This window comes from Paramisgurnus dabryanus, chromosome 11, assembly GCF_030506205.2.
Source record: "Paramisgurnus dabryanus chromosome 11, PD_genome_1.1, whole genome shotgun sequence".
Lineage (NCBI taxonomy): Eukaryota > Metazoa > Chordata > Actinopteri > Cypriniformes > Cobitidae > Paramisgurnus > Paramisgurnus dabryanus.
This window is the reverse complement of record NC_133347.1, coordinates 23,017,317-23,040,250: the sequence shown is the minus strand read 5'-3', so window position 1 is coordinate 23,040,250 and position 22,934 is coordinate 23,017,317. Positions and strand designations below refer to the sequence as shown.

Here is a 22,934-nt window from a genome sequence, read left to right as displayed (position 1 = left end):
AGGTGCAAAACCACTTGTTTAAAATCCCCCACCCTAATAGAGCTATCTGAGAGAGGTTTTTAGGAAGCTTCTAAGGCATTACAGACCCAAACAAAAACATTTTGTCTACATGTCACATCACAGAACAAGGATAAATACCCCGTTCAATCATTCTATGTCACCTTTAAAACAGCAAGTTTAAAATGAAAAAACATTGAATAAAAAATACAGATAAGAAAAAAAAAGAGAAAAGAAGGAGAGAAAAAAAACACAGTTAAAATATCAATCAAAAGCAAGAGTATAGAAATAAGTCTTTAAATTAGATTTAAAAGCACTCAGGGATGGAGAGGCTCTGATGGTAAAGGGTAAGCTATTCCAAAGTTTGGGGGCAGCAACAGTAAAAGCTCTATCTCCTTTGGATTTACAGCGAGAGCGAGGAATCGACAGAAGAAGCTGGTTACTAGATCTCAAAGACCTAGAAGCTGTGTAAGGTTGGATGAGGTCACAAATGTATTGTGGAGCCGAATTATACATGGCCTTATAAGCAAAAAGAAGTAACACCAATTTTTTCATGCAGGTTCAAGTTTAATATTTGTAAACGTTAATTTTTTCACTTTCTCTACTTAAAATTTTCACCTAAAGTGTTTTTTTAAGTTAATCCAACTTTCACTTTTTACAATGTAGTTAGCATAACTTACGCCTCTTGGTGGTTCAGTTTACCAGCGACTTTCACGCTGCGACACACGTGTTTTTCAATGAGGTTCAAGCGTGTCGCACAAGTCCTGAAAAGTGAAGCCAAAACGTCTCGATCGCAGTGACTGGTCCTAGTATAGGTCATAAACCCCGCCTCCCCATGTTAGTTAATGGGACTTGAGTCCAACTAAACATTTTAATTACACTTCAATTATCTTTTTTCCACAGCTGTAGTTACTGTAGTTTTTATCAGGCTGATATAAATTCAAGTGTTTGTTTTTAAAATAAGTTTGTTTTAGTTAGTTATTTACTGCTATAAAAATGGTGGTGTCACGTCAGATGTCATGATTGACAGCTGTGATATATGCATTCTGCGAGAGCGAGGGGGGGGGGCCTTGATTTGGCGGCTTTACTTTTTGATCACTACTGCGCAGGACTGGTCCCGAAATCGTTACTGCGCAAACTCAAGATGTCAGCGCCGTATCAAGCACTGGTGGCTTCACTTTTTACCAATGGAAGAGAGCAAATCGCCTTGTCCATCTTTTTTACAGTCTATGATGAGGTTGTTAGGAGGAAAATCACTCATCCTTTGCATCAAGTTAACTTTTCTTAACTTTCTCGCATCGCTGAACATGCCCATCCGGTCGCCCTTTTGTAACTTTTACTCGTGTTGCCGGAAGTTGCCCGAAAATTTAAATTACCCCTTATTTTACACAAGCCATCTGAGTTACACATGTCCATCCTTTTTCATACAAACACATATTCAGATATTTTCGAAAATGTCCTAGCTCTTCTTTATAACAAATGAATATAGGGTCAAGCTCCTTCAAGTCCAAATGTGCATCCATCCTTCGCAAAAGTAATCTACACGACTCCAGGGGAATAAATGAAGACCTTCCAAGGGTAATCAATGTGAGTTTGTACGAGAAACATCCATATTCGACACTTTATAAACGGAAAAAAAAAAAACGAATCTTCGATAACACCGCCATCAGTGGCGGCCGGTGACTTCTTTTTCAAGGGTGCACGATGCGAAGCTCGTCACAACATGTATGTAGCCCGTCATGTGTGTGGGTCGTCACGTATGTGCATCATGTGTGATGTCAAAATACGAGCCTGCTGCAGACACGTCTAAATTGTTTATGATAAAAGAGACGCTTGCGTTTGTAAGTTACAAAGGCATAATGGTGAGTTCAGTCTGCACGCATCGATTAAACTACGCATAATCTCATGTTTAATCAGAGTTAAGTGTTAAATTGGTCGCTTCGAGGCGTGTGCAGCAGGCTCATATTTTGACAAGAGGCATGCACATGGTTCACGTGACAAAACAAACATATTTTGAAATGATGAGCAACACACATGACACTCCGAACACATATTTTGAATTTGCGCCCCTCTTTTCGTTTTCAGACTTTTCGTAGTGACCAATGATAAATACTGAGGGGCGGAAGCACAAAGCAGGGAGCAAAACAACAAAAATTAATGTCTGTGCTGCCTTAATTTAAAAACACCTTGTACTGACATATCCGTGCCATTGTCTGTCTCAAGATGCACATCAGTAATGTTTTTAGTAAGATTTGCATGTAAAAACCACTTAAATAAAAAACTGCCCCTATATGTTGTTTTATGATACGCTGTTTACTACTGCGTGTATTTCTTTACTAATATACAGTAACTGACCCCTGTAATAATCCTTTAATGGTAGTGATCCTGAGATCAGAGCGTTCTTTCTGTTCTATTTAGAGTGGGTGGGGTGAATTCAGATTAAAAGTCGCATTACAGATATGGGAATGCATGTACTGTACGGATTTACAACACAAATCTTAAGCTCTTCACTTATCAAGACATCAATGCCCGCTGTCCATGAATAACATGCTACAAATCTCCTACAGAGAGGGAATTTCACAGCGCTTTTATCATAAACTGAAACAGAGAGGGTGGTCATGATGTCTGTAATACTTTAAAAGCACACAGTACTGTGAGATTCAAATGAATATATGATTCATTATGCAGTGCATTTATACAGTTGCCTGAAAAATATAACATTATTAGTTAGTTTAGCTTTTAGTTTTTTATTATATTTTTTAAACATTTTAATAAAAAAATATTTGTATGTTTTTATTATTAGTTATTGTTTAATATTGAAACTTTTATTTTACTTTTATTTTTTGTCTGTATAAAGCTCTAATCTGTAACTTTTTTAATTAAAAATAAACAAAAATCAGATGTTGAGTAAATGCATAAAACTTTACTTTACCCTGATGTATAAGAATAATTAATAATTTGTTTTGTCAGGTAGAATTTCGTGGAAATGTAACTTAAACTGTTTGAAATCTGTGATTATGTCGCATCTGTAAACAGAAAGAATAGGAGTCTGGCGACTATATCAACTGTGTGCTGCTGTGGATGATGAAGAGTTTTTATCTTTTATAGCAGTTGCTTAGAATTTAAACTTATCGTCTAGATGGCCGAGTTAAATCTGTAAAGTGACGATCAATTGGAGAATATCAAGTAAAAATGTCAATTTATCACTTCCTTACATCTGGGGAATCATCTGCTGTTAAACAATGAAAGCTTAAACTGCAGAGAGCTTCCAGTCATAAAGGGAGCGCAACAGAGCTCGAGTTAAAACAAGAGATAATATCAGCAGGTCTTATCCACATCTGAAGGAATTAAATACTGGAGCAGAGATGACTTTATCCTCTGAACAGGTAAGACATCAAGCAATAAGATTTATGTTAAAACATTAGCATTTTCATTACTCAGAACAAACGTACAAGATGTATTACTTGTTCAGATATTTTTTTTCAGATATATAACCAGTCCGGCACCATAGGTGGGCAGTGGGGGGCCATGCATGCCCTGTGAGTCACTAGTGCCCGCCCTGGACAAGCCTGCGGTCTCACTTCACCTGTTTACCAGCTCCATGTCCCACCAACAGTCATAAAAAGTGTTTGATCTGATTTAAAAAATAATAATATTTTAGATGTATTTGATTGTTTTGTCGATAGTGAGCGTGGAAATGTTTGGTTGTTTTCTAAGCATAGCACCAACGCTTAATGTTAAGACACGGTTGAGTGTTGGCGTGAGACTGAAAAGTTATGGTTCTGCTGTGGTCTTTGAACTATTTTCGCTGCTGAAACAACAAAAACAATCAACATTGCGTCTAAAATGTAAGTGACTAAATATGAATTACTTGTTTAGTGAACCTTCATATGAAATCTATGAATTTTTTTTAAATAATGAAGCTCACAGATAAGGCATTTGTAAAAAAAATACCACAATATACCAAAACAAATGGCAGTTTTTCCTTTCAATTACATTTCGACTTTAAAGGTGACATAGAATGATTGAACGGGGTATTTATCCTTGTTCTCTGATGTGACATGTAGACAATTTTTTTTGTTTGGGTCCGTAATGCCTTAGAACAGGGGTGTCAAACTCATTTTAGGCTGAGGGCCGGATGGTAAATAATGCCACGAAGTACGGGCCGGTAACGTTAATACTAAAAATGTGGATATTTTGTTGTTGTTTGCTTGCTAAGTTGTTAGCACTTTTAGAACACCGACATCAAATCATTACCAGAAGAAATACATAAACAAACTTACAAATTACTAATTCTGCGGTTTAACAACTGATATAATGTAATAAATCTACCTGTTAATGCAACGAACTTTGGAAACTGTCGTCTTCGCTCTCCAGGCAGAGATTGGACACAGAGATGCAGCGGAGCGAGCGGGAAAACACGAAGTGGATTACCTGAATCAGTGGATCTTTTGCGGAGCGGTAACAATAAAACGGCAAGATTTTTGGGCACCGTGTTTAGTCTGTTCCGCGTTTTGCTGGTTCCACAAGTCTCTCATATTAAAAACGAACTAGACACCCGCCTGAAAGGGTTTTTAAAATATGTATTTAATATTTAATAAAACTGTATAAATCATCATGCGGGCCGGATTGGACACCTTTGCGGCCCGTATCCGGCCCGCGGGCCGCATGTTTGACACCCCTGCCTTAGAAGCTTCCTAAAAACCTCTCTCAGATAGCTCTATTAGGGTGGGGGATTTTAAACAAGTGGTTTTGCACCTATTTGGCTCCACCTACTGGCTTAACTTGCAATCTTATTACTGATTGGCTGACTTTGCTGCCACTCAAAAATTGTAGCCAATTATTTTAAAGGGGGGGGGGCAGTTAGATGCCTGTGATGTCATAAGCATCATTTTTTCAGAGTGGGCCGTTTTCTGGCTGATATTTCTATGAAACTGAGATGTTTAGCATGTCTAGCACTTTTTGTATGTTCGTGAATGCGGGTAGACTACCATTATTCAACAAAGACAAGGTAAAAATGGTTTTTCATTCTCTGTCCCCTGATGGGCAGCATTCTTGAAGGACTATTTTGGTTCTCATATTTTAGATCAATGAATCCATTTGTTTAAATCTGCAAGTTACAACTTCAATTGTTTTTTATCATCCCAAAGTTAGTGTTCAACATAGTGACTTTTGCTTCTTAAATTGTGTTTGGTTTCTATTCCTTTCGACTTTTCTGCTGACATTGTTTCTTTTTGGTTTCAAATGCAATTATTAAAAAGTAAAATGCTCTGAGGATCTTGCTCCACTTTTGTGTGATAATCACCTCTGGCATTTTAAAATATAATTTAGATTTACATTTACGCATATCTCAGACGCTTTGATCCAAAGCAACTTCCAGTTAATTCAAGATATACTTGTATATTTTATCAGTTTGTGTGTTCCCAGTGAGTCCTTTGACCTTTTGTGCTGCGAATACAATGCTCTACTAGTTGAGCTACATGATGAATTTACAGACTTGAACCGTGCATCTGAATACCCAAGCACACACACCCTGCTTCATTGGAAGCACAGTGCTAAAAGCAGTGAGCTGCTGTTAAATTGATGTGTGTCATATTGATTGAGACTGTCAACTGTTAGAATGACATTGAGTTCAGATACTAAAACAATTTACATTTACCACCTCCACTCAGTCTATTAACAAAGCCATAATTAAGTATGACTGCGGCAACAATAGTTATTTTCATCCCCGGGGTAAAACAACACACATGTTGAACAAATGGCCAATAAAGAAAAATGCTCCCTAAGTAGAGTGTTATAGACAGAGAGAACAGCGTGTGAATTTTTAAAGAGGTGTTATTTAAATGGATTGCTGTTAGATGCAAATAAATTGAGTATTTGTTTTAGTGAAATTCAGGAGCAATAAATTATTGAGTAAGTGTTTCCTTTGGCTCAAATGGTAGAGCGTTGTGTTAGCAAAGCTTAAAGACCCCATGAAATTAAACTTGCTTCCTTTTGGTATAAATAACTCCAGCTCCCCTAGAGTTAAACATTTGTTTTTTCCCGTTTTGGAATCCATTCAGCTGATCTCCGCGTCTGGCGGTACCACTTTTAGTGGTACCGCTTAAATAACCAAAGATTTTCGAGTTTACTAAGACCAACGGAAAATAAAAAGTTGCAATTTCTTAGCAGATATGGCTAGGATCTATACTCTCATTCTGGCATAATAATCAAGGACTTTGCTGCCTTAACATGGCTGCAGGAGGTGCAATGATATTATGCACTGCCCGAAAATAGTCCCCTGCTATTGAAAGATACTAAGGGGACTATTTTCCGTCGGTCTTGGTACACGATGTAACTACATAGAGTCAAGTTTTAAATGGGAAAAATATTGAAACGCTTTAGTTATTTTTGAGCGCGATGCTAACGGTCTAATCAGAATCAATGGATTATGCTAAGCTATGCTAAAAGTGCTAGCGCCAGACCTGAAGATCAGCTGAATGAATCCTTTGAATAAATGTGTTTTTAGTGCAAAAGTCCCTAAAGGCACTTTGATAAAAGTACATTTCATACAGACCTATGATATTTTAATATGTTGTGTTATGCAATCACCTGTTTAGGATTGTTGAGGACTTCTTGTGTAGTTGCTGTTGCACTGATGGCTCTGTTACTTCCAGTGCTAAGCTGCAGACTGAGCGTGAGACCACTGACCAACTGCAGTCCCAGTTCAGTGATGGTCACTCGATCATCCACAACCCTCACTGTCTTCTCTGCCAGTATCGAGTCAGACAGAGGAGAGAGAACCTAGAACGCAAGGTACATGCAACATAAATCATTACAAAATTTTACATGCATTCTCCTACTTAAGAAGGATTGGTGGGGACAGCATTGCCCGCAGGGATTACCTCCAATTACAGAGAGAAACATCAAAAACAAAGAGCTGTAAACCCATCTAGTGATTGATGCAATAAAAAAATGTCACAGGCAGAATTTTTCCTGCCCACACTTTCACGGCATAGAAGCTTATATTAGATATCTGGTCTCAAAGCAGACAGGAGAGGCAAAATAAATTCAGATGAGTAACACCTCCTCCGACACATCTACATGGCAATATAAGCCCAATTTTCCTGGAGATGCACTGAACATCTGAGTTTCCTGATAAAAATAGCCTGGTTGGTCTTATTTAGATGGTTTTAAAGAGGTTTTGGTCAGGTGTCAACTGGACAAGCCGGTCCACCAGCTAAATACAAGTTTGGTTGGAGTATGCTCTAAAAAATGCTGCATTATTTTCAACCCATCAAATATAACGTTTTTCTGGGTTAATTTTACCCAATGGCTGCGGCCATTTGTTTATGAGCCAATGTTGAATTAAAAATAACCCCAAACTTTAGTGCCAGAGACCAACTACAGTCTAAAACATTTTTGTTATTTTCAACCCAGCATTGGGTCAAGGGATAAACCTACCCGTTCGGTTGTAATTTAATCTATGCTGGGTTGTTTTATTCCATTGTTGGGTCAAATATAAAGTTTTTCTGGGTTAATTTTACCCAATGGATGCGGTAAATATATAAGTTGAGCCCTGAAGACCAACTACACTCAATGTTGAGATGTTTGAACTCATGGTTGGGTCAAACAAGGACATTTTCAAGTTTAATTCAAAACCATCAATTGGGTTTGTTCATATTGTACCCAACCATGGGTTGAAAAAATCCAGCAATGTGTAAACTTGGCCACGCTGGAAGCCCAGCTAAACACCAGCTTGGATGCACTGTAAGACCAATTAAAAGCAGCTAAGACAAGCAAAATGGGCTGACACTGGGCCTCACATTGGACTGATGTAAGCATCAAGGTAAAAACATTAGTTTTAGCAACACATACACGCGCACACACACACACGCACACACGAATACCTGAATGCTTGTCATGCCAGTATCCATGCCCTCCAGAATACGTCCCTCTCTCATCCTTGCGATTCTTGGGTTCTCGACTTTCAGGAAGTCCCATACTAGATCCGTAATATCCACCTGCCAATCACTGCCAAGCATGTAGGCCACCTGACCTCGCGTGACAGATGCCTCTGCGATGAAGTGTGTGAGCACACGCACCATGGCCCTTTGGTACTGCAACGTGCATGTCTTTCCTCTTCGCTCTTCATCGTCATCGTCTTCACTGTCCCGTGCTGACCTGAGAATGCAAAATTAAAGAGTACTGCATACATCTTCCCCAGCATAGTCACTGTTTAATAATAACTTTTTTGAAACACAATCATAAAAGTCATAAACTCTTTTTGAGTATATCAAGCATACAGTATGATGTGTTTTGGATGCAGGTCTCCACCATGCGATGCTGATGTACTGGTTTCCACAAATGGGATCTTAAGTAGCTTAACTACCATAACCTTGGTCAACCAGAATTTCATAAAAATAAATAAAAAAACACAACGATCCTAACAAGTTTATTTTGGGTAATGGCTTTCCTGGTTTACCAGCTGGACCGGTACATAACCGCAACAACCATCATACACCAGCTTAAACCATTATGGCTTATCATGCTGGTTTGAGCTGGTCATTCCTTGTAAGGTCAAGTAAACATAACTAGACTTTCACTTTAGTGCCCATGTCCCATTTTATATGTAAATGGTTTATGTTTGAAATGTAGATACAATGTAGAGTACTAGTTTATTATTTTTTAGGATTTAATTTCAGTTTATCATCACTAAAAAAGTAAGATCATGCTGCACAATATAAACCATAATTTGTGATGTCGGAAACAGCACTTATAATAACGTTGATCTTTAAAGGGTTTCTTAAAAACCAATGCTCTGTAAGGCCATTTCTGTGAAACATTAAAAGTGCATCTCTAGTTCCTATAATGTAGGCGTTCATTAGCTACATTACCTTTATAGGCTGCATTTACATTCTGTTTTCTCTATGTTGTCCAAATGAGGAAAAATAAGCCACTGATCATTTACAATATTAGCAGCGCTGCTACTAGACCAGAAATGCACAATGATAGAGGACTTTCATGTGGCAATTGACAATTATGTACTGTATGTACATTTAAACTGCATTGCACCTAATAAAACTAAATAGTGTTCAATACACACAGTACAATGCACAAGACAGTACAGATAAAGTACTAGTTGTAGTTGCAACCCTGCCAGAAATCAGTGTTTGCGATTGCGATCAGCTTCCATTAAGTTTGATGAGGCTGATATACTTAATGAAGTAAAGCTAATGAAACACATCACTGTTCTCTTCCAATGAGTTGCATTTACTGTACTAAATGAGTTCTGTAGCATGCACACATAAATTCAATTACAGGGTACACTCAAATACATTTCATTTTAATTTTTTTTTAAACTTTTAATAACAGATGACTCTTCATTTACTGGATCAAGGTAAAAGTTTAAGACAAAAGCACAACTGTATTATTAAAGGTAAGTGCTTCAGTAATCACAGATGTTTAAGAAATGAAGGCCAAGTTGCTCCAAAAATGTGCATTTATACCATAGCACATCTCCTAAGAGTACAAAACTAAAGGTCAAACTTTTTGGAAATTTTGTATGGTGAGAAAATCACTAAAGGAAATGATGTTATTTTACCAGCTTGACATGAGAACATGCTTGTGTGTTAGTGTGTCTCTGTGTGTATTACTTTATGAGACAGATTGACCTTCTCAATCTTATTCATAATGAAGTGTAAATGAATAATAATTCAATCTGTGATTAATCTGATATACTATCTAAAACACCAAAAATCTGTCCTCTTACATTGTAGAACAATTGTTTGGTTCCACATCAAGAATAATTTCTCTTTTTATGCACTACGCCTCCTGCAGCCATGTTACATCAGCAAAGTTCTTGATTATTACGCCAGTTTGAGTATAGTTCCTAGCCATATCTGCCTAGAATATCATAACTTTTAATTTTCCGGCAGTCTAAGTACACAATGTAACTACAGATGAGTAAAGTTTTAAATAGGGAAAATATCGAAACTCTTCGGTTATTTTTACCGTGATGCTAATGGTCTAATCAGATTTAATGGATTGTGCTAAGCTATGCTAAAAGTGGTAGCGCCAGACCCGGACATCAGCTGAATGGATTCAAAAACGGTAAGAATCAAATGTTTAACTCTATGGGAGCTGGAAAATGATTTTAAAAAAATTGGAATGTCCCTTTAACAACAGAATATAAGTGTCTCTTGTAACTTAAAGCAACATTATGTAGTTTTTCGACCTTTAAATAATGTCTCAAAATTATTTCAGTGATAGAACAACTTTTAACTGGACAAACTGTACTGTTGCTGCAACCTGAGCAGCCTCCTAGCTGCTACAAGCACACTCTGAAAGTGGCGGTGGAGGGTAGGAAACACAGCCCCGCCCCTCCCCCTGCCTGCAGAAGAGTGTCTGATATCAGGCACTGTTGCGCTTTTCAACCACATGGGGGAGCTGTAAGTCATTTTTACATGGAAACTACACAGTGTTGCTTTAAATACTAAAGCAGTGTGCTAGCAACGGGAGGTCATGCCATGAATTTCAGGTAATGAACATAATGATATGTGCACATTCAATTCAGTGCATTTTAATAAATATCTGCCAAATGTAACCAGAAGCAAATGAGGAGCTAATGCAAAAGCAGGTAAATGCCACCTCCATCAAAAATGAAATAATGATATTGACCGAATGTGCTCTGCTTGTACAGTATTATACGTTCATCAAATACTTCAAATCAGCTTAATCCCGCCCTCGGGGCATTCGGTAATGGTTTGTTGGCGGAATCCATTAAACGCCAAAACAATTGCAAAAGTCATATGTGCACTAAAAGTCCTCTATGTGCACTAAAAAAGACCTGAATGAATGATGCTGTGCGTACATAAAGGTGCAAGAGTTTTTAACCAATCGGTTAATGGAGGTTTCTTAAATATACAGTACTGTGCAAAAGTCTTAGGCCACCACCACCAGACGTGTGGTTTAATGCTGCGTTTACACCAACCGCGTTTCAGGCTTCAAAATGGTGTCTACCGCACCTAGTTTGCCGCTTGAACAGTTTGAATGCATTCGCACGTGTAGAGCGAAGTAGACGTGCGGATATACGTCACGTGACTCAAAAGTGAAATGTGTATTACAACTTACCAGGTTGTCCAATGTCCTCACTGACACTCTTCCAAGCGAGGTCCTTTTTATTCCTGTCTCCTCTATAGAAATAAGAACTTGTGTCGTACAGCTCCGGGTGACTGCTTACGGACAATATCAAGCGTTGGTTGAATGAGTGACTCCGGGCGGAGCTGCCACCACAGCAGCAAGCAGGGTCCTGATTGGTTAACGCGGCACAAAATTCCGCCATAGTTCAAACTTTTCAACTCGGGCGTCAGCCACAAATTCGCGTGAACCGCAAAAGGTACATAAAGCACAAAAAACACCAATATCTCAATTAGTGTGAACTAGACATGCGAATGAGGCGGAAACGCATCTTCCGCGCTGCGCCAATGCCTCATCTGCGCCGCGAGACCTCCAGACGCGTCTTCACATTGAATTAACATTGAAATCACTTGCGCTTCATGCCTCTACCGTGGTTGGTGTAAACGCAGCATTAGAAGTTTTAATGTCCATCCATATTTATTTTTTCAATCTATTTTTTAAAATACAAACAGAAAATACAGGAAATATGTAAAAAAAAAGATTTTCAGGACTAAATGTCTTCTTTAGGCATTGTCAGTGTTTAGTGTGACCTCTCTTGGCACTAAATACATCTTCAGCGTTTTTGAGCAGAATTAAGTAAAAAGATTAATTTCTTTAAAATTTGAATTTAGGATTTAATTTTATTTAGGTTTAAGAGATCCTGCAGTTTCCTGCTATTGCTCAAGTGGAAGGGGAGTTTACACTAAAAACTTGACACATCAGTTTACATTTTTATGCAGTTTTTAATACTATATACACATTTCCTGTATTTTCTATTAAAAACACTGAGAAACAATTATATATGATCACTATAACATTGCAAAAAAAAACAAAAAAAACAAATCTAATTGTGGCATGTTGGCCTAAGACTTTTGCACAGTAATGTATATGAATTCACCAAATTTCTAAGCCTTTTACCTTTATTTAGATATGAAGATTTGAAGATTTGGAAGATTTTGGGGTTTTGCAGAGAAAGACAGTTTTATTTTTAGTACTAATGAAATGACTAAAGTGACATTTGTAAAAAATAAGGCATTTTAACTACCGACTAATACCATTTTCATTGGCATTAATGTAAAATTGAATGTAAACTGAATGTAAACAAAACAGCCTGATAAAAATTCAATAATTTATTCTTGCCTTTATAACCAGCTTTTATAAACAACCCTTATTTAAATACAATAATATAGTTTATCCATGTAATATTTGAGGATTGATCAATTATTTACAAATATGACTTTTCGCAATTTATCCATTCGTTGTTCCAGGCATGCACTTGTCAGTGGCAGCGCTTGTTTATTTACCTACACAGAGGATCAGAAGATGATTCAATAAACAATATTTTTTCACAGAAGAGACATATCCCTTAAGGGTACAGCCCCTACCAACACAACATATCTCACTCGCACAGTGTGACTTCTTGATCCAGACACGAATAGCCATTCCCAGCGTTGGGACTTTATCACGCTTGCCTGGTGTAGAACGAGCGCTGTTAACACCATCCCACAAAGTGAAGGGCAGTCTGGCACTGTACACGCTATGGGTTTGGCATGAGCACAGAAATGCTCTCTTGGGTCAGTTTCTCTGTCTCTCACATTACGCGGACCAACTGGCAGCGGATTTGGCAGATGCTGAAAAACCCATCAGTTCCTCTCTATCTTACACACATAAACATACAAATGGATCTGTGTTGCCATGTCCACTTATTATAAGCTAGTTTGGGCATGTTTTTTTTTAGAAAGTCACTTACAAATATGTTCATGTTTTGGGCTCACTAGTTATTAAGCTCGCTCAAAAGTACGATAAGAGTGTCGCAGACCAATAAAAGAAGTAGTGGTGCATTGTAAATGACACAAATCTTTTAATCATTTTCAGTCTGTGCACAGACAAACAGAGAAATAGACAAATGCTATTTTATAAGCTTCTGTTACATAACCAGTAATGATTTACAGGTTATCTTGGGTTTATTTCGGCTTGTTTATGAAACCAGACTGCCTGTTTTCTAACAAGATCTGGCAACACTCAAATGGCTCATCAGTGCCCACTAACATCGAGCCATAATGTTGTTACATCAGCAAGGTCATGCTTATTATGCCCCTATAAATATAAATGAGAAGGAAATCCACAGTGAATGTGAAACACACCTCTGTGATATGTCGATGCGATGAGCCAGACAATTTCTGGGTAAAATGGACAATATCTCCTCTCTTGCATGAAAAATGTCTCTAGGTCGAACAGAACAAACATGGGCCGATACGGTTGTTTATCATTTAGAGAGAAATGTCGAAATTACTTTGTGGCAATGACACCATGGCACAAATACTATTTATTTAGCTCATTTCAAATAGCTCATTTCAAAATCTCTTATTAATTTATTTAATTCAGCCTGATTTTAATGTAACATTAAAACATCAGTGTTTGACAGAAAAAGCACAGACCTGACACTTACAAACACACAGGAGCTGTCGCTGAAACAAACGCGATGCTACAACATGAGTGAGTGGGTTTTAAAGGTGTCACCAGTGAAATGTGCATCATTGCCACAGGACATTAGAAAGGACTTTGGGTCTCTGTCACTGAATAGGAACATGATTGCATCAGGTGGCCATCTAGTTAGTGCCCTTCGAGATTGAAGCTGTCAAGAGGACGGCAATTGAGACCCTCATTAAAGTCCACTAGATCCGGCGTGATAGACAACCTCCCACTGCTGGAAACACTGTACTATGAAGATCTTACTGTTGTAGGGCTTCCTCTTCGCTTCTATTCAAGTCTCATTTGACTAGTATTGTCCAAGGACTAATGCACTGCCCACTGATTACATTCACTGAAAGTTAACTAGTATTTTTAGAATAGTTCACAACATAATGTAGATGGTGTGTATAAATAAAAATACACCAAACTATTTTATCACAAAAACCTTGGATATTATGCACTAAATCCAATTTATAATTGCACTGTATGTGGTTACTTTCATTATAAATTAGACTCATACATTGTGCCTTATTCAAAACTCTATTAACAATTTATTGAAAACATCCTGATAAATGGTAGATTGTCTATAACAAACGTAGTTGCAAATATAGTGCAATTATAAATTTCTGTGGTCCTCAAACCTTTTCGGCATGCTTAAAGGAAGATTGCATGCAATGCTTGCTGTGAATTGCCCAGTAGGTCTATAGTTAAGGTAATGAGGGGCTAGGGCTGTACTTGGTGTACTTTTTTTGGTGGTTGCTATGCGGTTGCTTTTCTTTTCATCCACAAGAAAAGAGAGCCAGCTCTCATGTGTCTGTGATATTCTGGATGCCAGATACATTTGGTATTTTATAAATGCAAGTCTGTCAGTTTTACTATCCGTAGAATCAAATAGCTTAGAAAGTACGTTGGTGTAGGAATGCGTTAGCTGCACAAATGTTGTGGGTTAGATTCCCAGGAATGCACATACTGATAAAATGCGCATCTTGAATGGACTGTAAGCCACTTTGGATAAAAGCATCTGCCAAATGCATAAACTTAGATGTAATTGTAAAACTAGACATTTATGGCAAGATATTGACAAAGAGCAAGATGTTTCACTTGAGCATTTGATGTCCCCCTAAAAGATTTACATTAAAAACAGTGAGACACACGTCTTGTGTAAGATACCGAGCATGCATTCAGGTTTTGTATTTTTAAGAGGAATTGAGAAGTTTAGAAGCAAAAACTCTCTAAGTGGGTCTGACATGTTTTCTTGTAAATAAGCATTTTTTTACTTTTATGTTTTGCATGGTTCAGTAATTTCACTTAAACTCTTTCCCCGCCAGCATTTTTTAAAAAAAGTTAATGCCTCCCAGAAAATGTTCTTCTTCAAATAAATAAACACACCTGTACAATATATCAAATGAAGATCAGATTCTATCTTCATTTGATCCCTTTTTATCACCTCTCAATTATGGGTAGGTTTCTTTAAAAATACAAAATTTCAAGCAAAGAGCTGAGATAATTGCATTTTTGGAAAGGACTTTTGATAGAGATCAGATTGAGAATGATGATTAAACATACACAGAGTTCCCTTTCAATACGGTTCACTTCGCATTGCGTCAGTTTGCTGACGCTATGGGGGAAACTCCTGTTTACTCCGTGATTGAACCCTATTGGTTAACGTCTGTAGAAAATACAGACCAATGACGTTTGAGCCCGTGCGGGGCGTGGCACACGTCCCTATATAAGCCGGTGAAATACGTCAAGAGCTCATTACTTTTCTCCTTCAGCGCGAACCTTCTCGCTGCTCCGAAGAAGAAGCCCTTACTCGCCGTCGATCCAAGCACTGCAGCGGACTACAACACACCAGCGTGTTCCCCTGCCGCTTTCCGGTGAGCCTAAAAGAGAGTTATCTAAAAGAGCAGAAGCGCGTTGAGATAATGTCGCTTCGGCATTGCGGCTCCTGCCGAGCCCCTTTGCCTGTGGAGGATTTCCACAAGGAGTGCGTCATCTGTCTGGGTCCTGCCCACGCTGAGGCCGTACTCGCCGAGGCGGGCTGCGCCCACTGCGAGCTCCTTCCTATCGCGGTGCTGCGCTCCCGCCTCGAGATCTTTAAACGGAAGGCTTCCCGTGCTCTCCCGCCTAAACAGCAGCGGAGCCGTGAAGCTGGAAGACGCCCTGAGACCGAGTCCACGCCGGCTCATCCCCCGCGTGCTCTGTCTCCCCGCCGTCACCCTGTCACCTTCGCCCATGAATACCTACGCCCCCTGCCGAGTGCTAGCAGCATGGTTTCCTTTGGGTCCGGTGACAACTTGGAAGTGATGTCATCCTCTGAGGAGTTAGAGGATTGGGCGGCTTCGGATGACGACGCCCACGCAGCCGCCGCTGATGAACCTACCGAGTCGCGTCCTCACGACTCTGAGCTCATCCGCATCTTGACACAAGCTACGACGGAGCTCAACATCAAGTGGTCGCCGCCGTCAGAGCCTCAACTCAGCCGGTTGGACGAGTGGTTTCTGCAGCCCGGGCGCCGTCAATCGTCCCGCCAACGGCAGGCGCCGTTTTTCCCTGAGGTTCACCAGGAGCTCACCAAATCTTGGCGTGCTCCCCACTCCACCCGAGCTCAGAGCGCCGCCTCCCACGTCCTCTCCGTAGTGGACGGCGCTGATGAACACGGCTACTCCAAGATGCCGCCGCTCGAGGAAACTGTCGCCGCCCATCTCTGCCCGTCTTCAGCCGGCGGATGGAGGGCTAAATTGAACCATCCGTCAAAGCCCTGTCGCCTGACATCGACCCTGGCGTCGAAATCTTACGCCGCCGACGGCCACGCTGCATCCGCTCTCCATACGATGGCGGTGCTGCAGGTATACCAGGCAAAACTCCTCCGTGACATGGACGAGACAGGTCCGGACCCGTCGACCTTTCAGAACCTGCGCAGCGCGACTGATCTGGCCCTTCGCGCCACTAAAGTCGCCACTCAGGCTGTAGGAAGAGCCATGGCCAGCCTGGTTGTTCTGGAGAGACATCTGTGGCTGAACTTGACGGAGATAAAGGACACGGATCGGGTTGCCCTTCTTGACTCGCCCGTGTCACCGTCGGGGCTCTTCGGCTCCGCTGTGGAGGGGTTCACCCAGCGCTTCACTGAGGCACAGAAATCGTCGCAGGCTATGCGGCATTTTCTACCAAAACGATCTGCCTCAGCGTCTGAGACCGGCCGCCCAAAACCGCCGCCAGCTCAACGCCCTAAGCCAGCACCAGCTCAGCCCCAGCAGAGAGCTGAACCGGAGGTCAAGCGCCAGCGTCCTGCACGACCGGCTGGCCCGCCTCGACGCCGCGGTCCCCGTCCTCGGATTACGCTGGACCCGACGCCGGCGCCGCCTCCCTGAAGAGAGTCTGAGGAGGAAAAGAGGCTCTGGTCCCGCTTCGGCCGGCCCGCCCTCGAAAGTTCTGCGTGTTTCAGTCCCCTCGGGCGCTGGACACACCCTCGCTGTAACAGCGAAACACAAATTTTTACCTTTTCACAAAAAGAGCAAATTTCCTCCTTTGTACACACAAACACACACACACGGCTTAACGTCCATAAGCATATCGACGCTCGCCGTCAAATTTCACGTTTGGCAATCCACCCCCGGTATGCCGGGCTGGATTCTAAACGTAATCCAACACGGTTATTCACTTCAATTCGCCCGGAGACCACCCCGGTTTCGCGGCGTTCTCTACACCACTGTCCCAGACGATCGTATGCAGATCCTCAGAGAAGAGGTGCGTTCTTTATTAATAAAAGACGCGATAGAGACGGTCCCGGCGGATCAAAGCGAATCAGGCTTTTACAGTCGTTATTTTCTCGTTCCAAAGAAAGACGGCGGCCTCAGACCGATATTGGATCTACGCGTTTTGAATCGCGCTCTTGCCAAACGGCCGTTCAAAATGCTTACAGCCAGACGAATCATGGCGTTAATTCGACCGGGCGATTGGTTCATATCAGTGGATCTGAAAGACGCTTACTTTCACATTCCGATAGCGCCACGTCACAGGCCGTTCCTAAGATTCGCGCTCGACGGGACAGCATACCAGTACAAAGTTCTGCCCTTCGGATTATCTCTGGCACCACGCACATTTACCAAATGTGCGGATGCGGCTCTCGCCCCTCTCAGACAGAGCGGCATCCGCATATTGAATTACCTCGACGATTGGCTTATTCTAGCACAGTCAGAGAGGGAAATTACTGCGCACAAGACCGTTGTACTCCAGCATTTGGAGAATTTGGGGTTCAAAATCAACCTCCAGAAGAGTTTGCTCACCCCCACGCAGCGAATCGCGTTCTTAGGCACGACGCTCGACTCATTAAAGATGCGGGCATGGCTTACACAGGAACGCGCGCTCACGGTCAGAGGCGAGGCGGCATCGTTCAAAGCGGGTTCACATCTCCCTCTCAAACGATTCCAAAAAATGCTGGGTCTGATGGCAGCAGCATCCCCACTAATACCGTTGGGAATGCTGTTCATGAGGCCGCTTCAGTTTTGGTTGAAAGCGAAAGTTCCGCCCCGTGCTTGGTTGTCGGCCCGCTTATTTATTTAAAATCACGTACAGCTGCGTGAAAGCGCTTTCGATATGGACATCCCCTCACCTTTTCCTCTCGGGCACGGAGCTCGGCTCCGTGAGCAGGAGGAAAGTGGTGACTACGGATGCGTCTGCGACGGGTTGGGGCGCTCACTGCGACGGCGAGCTCGCCTTCGGTGCGTGGAACAACCAGTTGTCTCAGCTACATATCAACCACCTCGAGATGTGGGCGGTTATCTTGGCGCTACGACACTTTCGACCGAAACTCCAACATCAACACGTTCTAGTGCGGTCGGACAGTATGACGGTGGTTTCGTTCATAAACCACCAAGGAGGGCTGAGATCTCGCTCCCTATCCAGGCTGGCGAGACGGCTTTTATTATGGGCTCACGCGAACGTACGTTCGTTAAAAGCGACTCACGTACCGGGTGTAGCCAATACGGGTGCAGACATTCTCTCGCGCAACGGTCCGCCGCCGGGAGAATGGAGACTGCATCCTCAGACGGTCGAGAGAATATGGACCGTCTTCGGCCGGGCAGAGATCGATCTGTTTGCGTCAGACGAGAACGCGCATTGCCCGATCTTCTTCTCGAGACACCACGATGCCCTGTCGCAAGCATGGCCGGCGTGTCTTCTGTATGCTTTTCCTCCGGTGGCTCTGTTACCACAGGTCCTTCAGAGGATAAGAGAGACGAAATGCGCGATAATTCTGGTCGCCCCGTTTTGGCACAATCAACCATGGCTCCCCGACCTATGGCAGCTGAAAACATCAGCACCATGGCCAGTACCGCTGAGGAAAGACCTCCTATCTCAGGCGAGAGGGACGATATGGCATCCACAGCCGGAGCTATGGAATCTACACGTTTGGTCTCTGAACGGCAACCATCACGCCTTTCAGGACGGGTGTTAAATACTCTAACTGAAGCTAGGGCCCCATCTACCAGGCGCCTTTACGCTCAAAAGTGGTCTATTTTTTCTGACTGGTGCACGACGAAAGACTTAAACCCAAACACCTGTGAAGTGGAGCATATTCTCTCCTTTCTGCAGGAAATGCTGGACAGCGGTCGCGCGCCCTCGACGCTTAAAGTGTATGTGGCGGCGATAACGGCGAATCACGCCCTTATCGCCGGTCGCACCGTGGGAAAACATGATCTCATTATTAAATTCCTCAGAGGCTTTCAATTGACCCGTCGTGTCTGGAATTCGGTCCTAACGATAGCAAAGTGATCCTTAGACCGAGAGCGGGATACATTCCTAAAGTTTTGACCACGCCATTTAGAGTTCAGGTGGTTTCACTTCTCGCCCTTCCGACGGCGGACGGCGAACAAACCCCGAACACGCTCTGCCCCGTCAGAGCGTTAAGAATATACACGGACCGTTCTGCCTCATATCGCAAGTCAGATCAGCTGTTCGTAAGCTTCGCACAACATTCCTTAGGTATGCCGCTCACTAAACAGAGGCTATCTAAATGGATCGTCGAAGCCATTGCTTTGGCTTACGCCTCCCTGAATGAACATTGTCCAGTTGGTTTAAAAGCTCACTCCACGAGGGGTATGGCTTCATCTTGGGCTTGGTCTACGGGGATTTCTATCGTTGACATTTGTAACGCGGCCGGCTGGTCCTCGCCGTCTACGTTTGTCAGATTTTATAGCCTGGATGTCCCTGCCTTACAAGCACAGGTCTTATCGGCTTAATGATTCACGCGACTGCGTTTCTGTATGCCTTCACGGTGCGTTGCTAGCTCACCGTCATGGCTACCTATTAATAATTCATGCACAGCTCGCGGCGCGCTCAGGGAACCCGCCGTCTCGTGCTCTATTGTATATGCATCATGGTGCGTTTAGAAACTTCACTGTATGCGTATTACTGTCTCATATATGGTGCTTACACTTGCGCTCGCTAGAGCTATGTATATGCTGGGTTAGGGCCACATGCAGTGTCTCTCCGGTAAGGGCACCTCAGTCCGTTGTGTATGCACGGCGGGATGGGATTACGTTCCCCCATAGCGTCAGCAAACTGACGCAATGTGAAGTGAACCGTATTGAAAGGGAACGCTTAGGTTACTCACGTAACCCCGGTTCCCTGAAATAACGGGAACGAAGCATTGCGTCGCTGGCCGTGCTACAAACGTCTACGCAGCGAGTGTTATTCGGCTGCGCGCTTCAGTCGAATAATAATGAGCTCTTGACGTATTTCACCGGCTTATATAGGGACGTGTGCCACGCCCCCGCGCGGGCTCAAACGTCATTGGTCTGTATTTTCTACAGACGTTAACCAATAGGCTTCAATCACGGAGTAAACAGGAGTTTCCCCCATAGCGTCAGCAAACTGACGCAATGCTTCGTTCCCGTTATTTCAGGGAACCGGGGTTACGTGAGTAACCTAAGCGTTTTAACTGTTTTGGCCTTAGTGGTTTCTTCCGGGTTTTAGGAAGAAGTTGGTTTCTGGAGGTTGGGTAAGAGCACCACATGGTGGATAATAGCGGAAATATGGATTGCCGTAATAACTCAACATTGACAGGGAAGCATTTTCTCTTAACTCTTTCCCCGCCATTGACAAGTTATCTCGTCAATTAAGAGAAAACATTTGCAGAACAAAATGTGTTTCTGAAAAATTTTATGTTAATCTGCAATACCGCACTTACCCAATTTATGAAAAAACTGAAGACAAAACGTTATTTACTAATTTTAAACTCTATGTATGTTTTGATAATCATTCTGAATCTGATCTCTAACAAAAGTCCTTCACAAAAATGCAATTGTTTCTGCTTTTTGCTAAAAAAATAGAAAAAATACCCATGCTTAAGAGTTTATAAAACACTTAAATATGGGTATATTAAAAAAAATATGAGTTGGGTATATATATATACAAAAATATAGATAGGATGAAACTTTTTTCCAGTTTTGTTTGTTTGTCTGTTTATTGTTTGTTTGAAAGCAGAGGATTTGTAATTTCTTTTTATATATTTGTATGTTTATATATTTTTTGAAAAAAAAAAAATTCCCTGGAAGGCATTTTGTGGAACTATTATGAATATCACAAAAAATGCTAGCAGGCAACTTGCAAAAAATGTGTTAATTGAAGGAAGCTTGTCAACGGTGGGGAAAGAGTTAATGGCAATAAAAAAGGTTATTTGTCAGTAAGTGAAGTACTTTATTTTTCACAAATGTCACTTTAGTCATTTCATTGATGTTTAACAAATTTTACTCTCTTTCGTTGCAAAACCGTCTAAATGCATGCAAGCTTTTTGGGTGAAAACTCTTTGGACAAGACATTAACAGTTGCAAAATCTCTAAAGATTCAACTACAAACATTGCAAATGATGTCTGAATATAGAAATTAAGAAAATAAACCACACCTTGTGGGGTGCTGTGATCCATGTCACTGCCACATTCTGGTATTCAGGTCCAAGTTTTCACAAGGGACACAAGTATGAATGTGATCCATGGTCGTTTTGCCCGTTGTGATTCATCCAATTAATCTTTAGTGCAGAGGTTTTCAAAGTAGGGTCTGGGGACCCCAGTGGGGTCAATATCATTGTCTCATTTTTGACAGAGGTGGCATTTAGCGGCTTTTGCATCTGAGCTTCTCAGTTATAATAAGCATACTACAGTACTAACAATAGCACAATAATCAAATATGATCAAAAATATGATTAACTGAATAGTGATGTGCTTGGGCATCCGTGAGAAATTTTGTTGTAAACATTGTATTTTTAGCAAGTTCATTACCTTAAAGAGTTTCAAGTAATTAAAACAGTAAAATTAACAGTTACACTTGGAAAAACTTTAATATAATGGTTGTTCACACACGTAAGTATATTCTAAATGTAATTTTAGAAAAACAAATACTCATAAAACAATAAAGATAAATATACAAAGAGTAGGCCGATGCATAAACAAAACAGCGTAGAGCAATTAGCATCCAACCTTCATCCTGCTGAGCATCTCATTAGCAGTTAACAGCTTTATTCTGTCTATCCATAAATAAACTACAAAATGAGTTTTACGAACAAACTCAGCCTTCAAATAACAAATTAGTACATATTAGTAGTTACTTAGATTATAGTATATTAAACTGAATGTTCTTATATGATTTTGCAGAATGTGCTAGACTACTTATAAGCAACACTTTCTGCATACTTTGAAAAGGTCTTACATTACATTTAGTTAGAGATACGTAGTCATTTCGTACCACTAATATGAACTCTTTAGGTACAAAGGTGTACTTTTTTTAAAGGGTACCCCCACATTGAGATGACACATTATTGACCTGCTTTATTACAAACCTTTCATGGGATCTTTTGTTTAACTTTTGACCAATTCGCCATTCTGTGATTCCATTGCATCTTCTTAACATCTCAATAGTCTTCCTCAATCTCCTGCGACCTGGCTTCACAATACTACTGCATTTCACTCAGAGGAACCCATTTAAAACTTCACCAATGAAGTCATTCAGTCTACTTTCAGTTTCTTACACACACTGCGAATTACTGCGTCACATGGGACAAACTGAAACTGAAACCATCTCCATACCTCCAGAAAATCGTATATATTGACTTTATTCTATTTTGAATTCACAACCCCAGGTGTACCTGTGGGTTATGGGGAGTGAGGCAGAATATGTGCACATACTTATGAGAGACACAAGAAGAGACCAAGTGCATGCTGGGAAATCATAGTTTCGAGCATTAGCAATAAGCTTAAATCGATCAAACCCACACAAAGCTGGCTTAGTTTCTACTTTCTGGCTGTTGTCTGTTT

The 22,934-nt window shown here is 41.3% G+C and overlaps 1 protein-coding gene across 1 annotated transcript in view; it reads right to left on the bottom strand.

The window, feature by feature from the left end:
• LOC135729654 (transmembrane protein 132C) overlaps positions 1 to 22,934 on the bottom strand; it is a 287,538-nt gene that overhangs the window by 6,318 nt on the left and 258,286 nt on the right. The window contains exons 7-8 of the mRNA XM_065247459.2: positions 7,887 to 8,160; positions 6,589 to 6,780 (exon numbers count right to left, since the gene is read on the bottom strand). Coding sequence (XP_065103531.1) covers positions 6,589 to 6,780; positions 7,887 to 8,160 — 466 coding nt within the window. The remainder of the gene's footprint in view (positions 1 to 6,588; positions 6,781 to 7,886; positions 8,161 to 22,934) is intronic.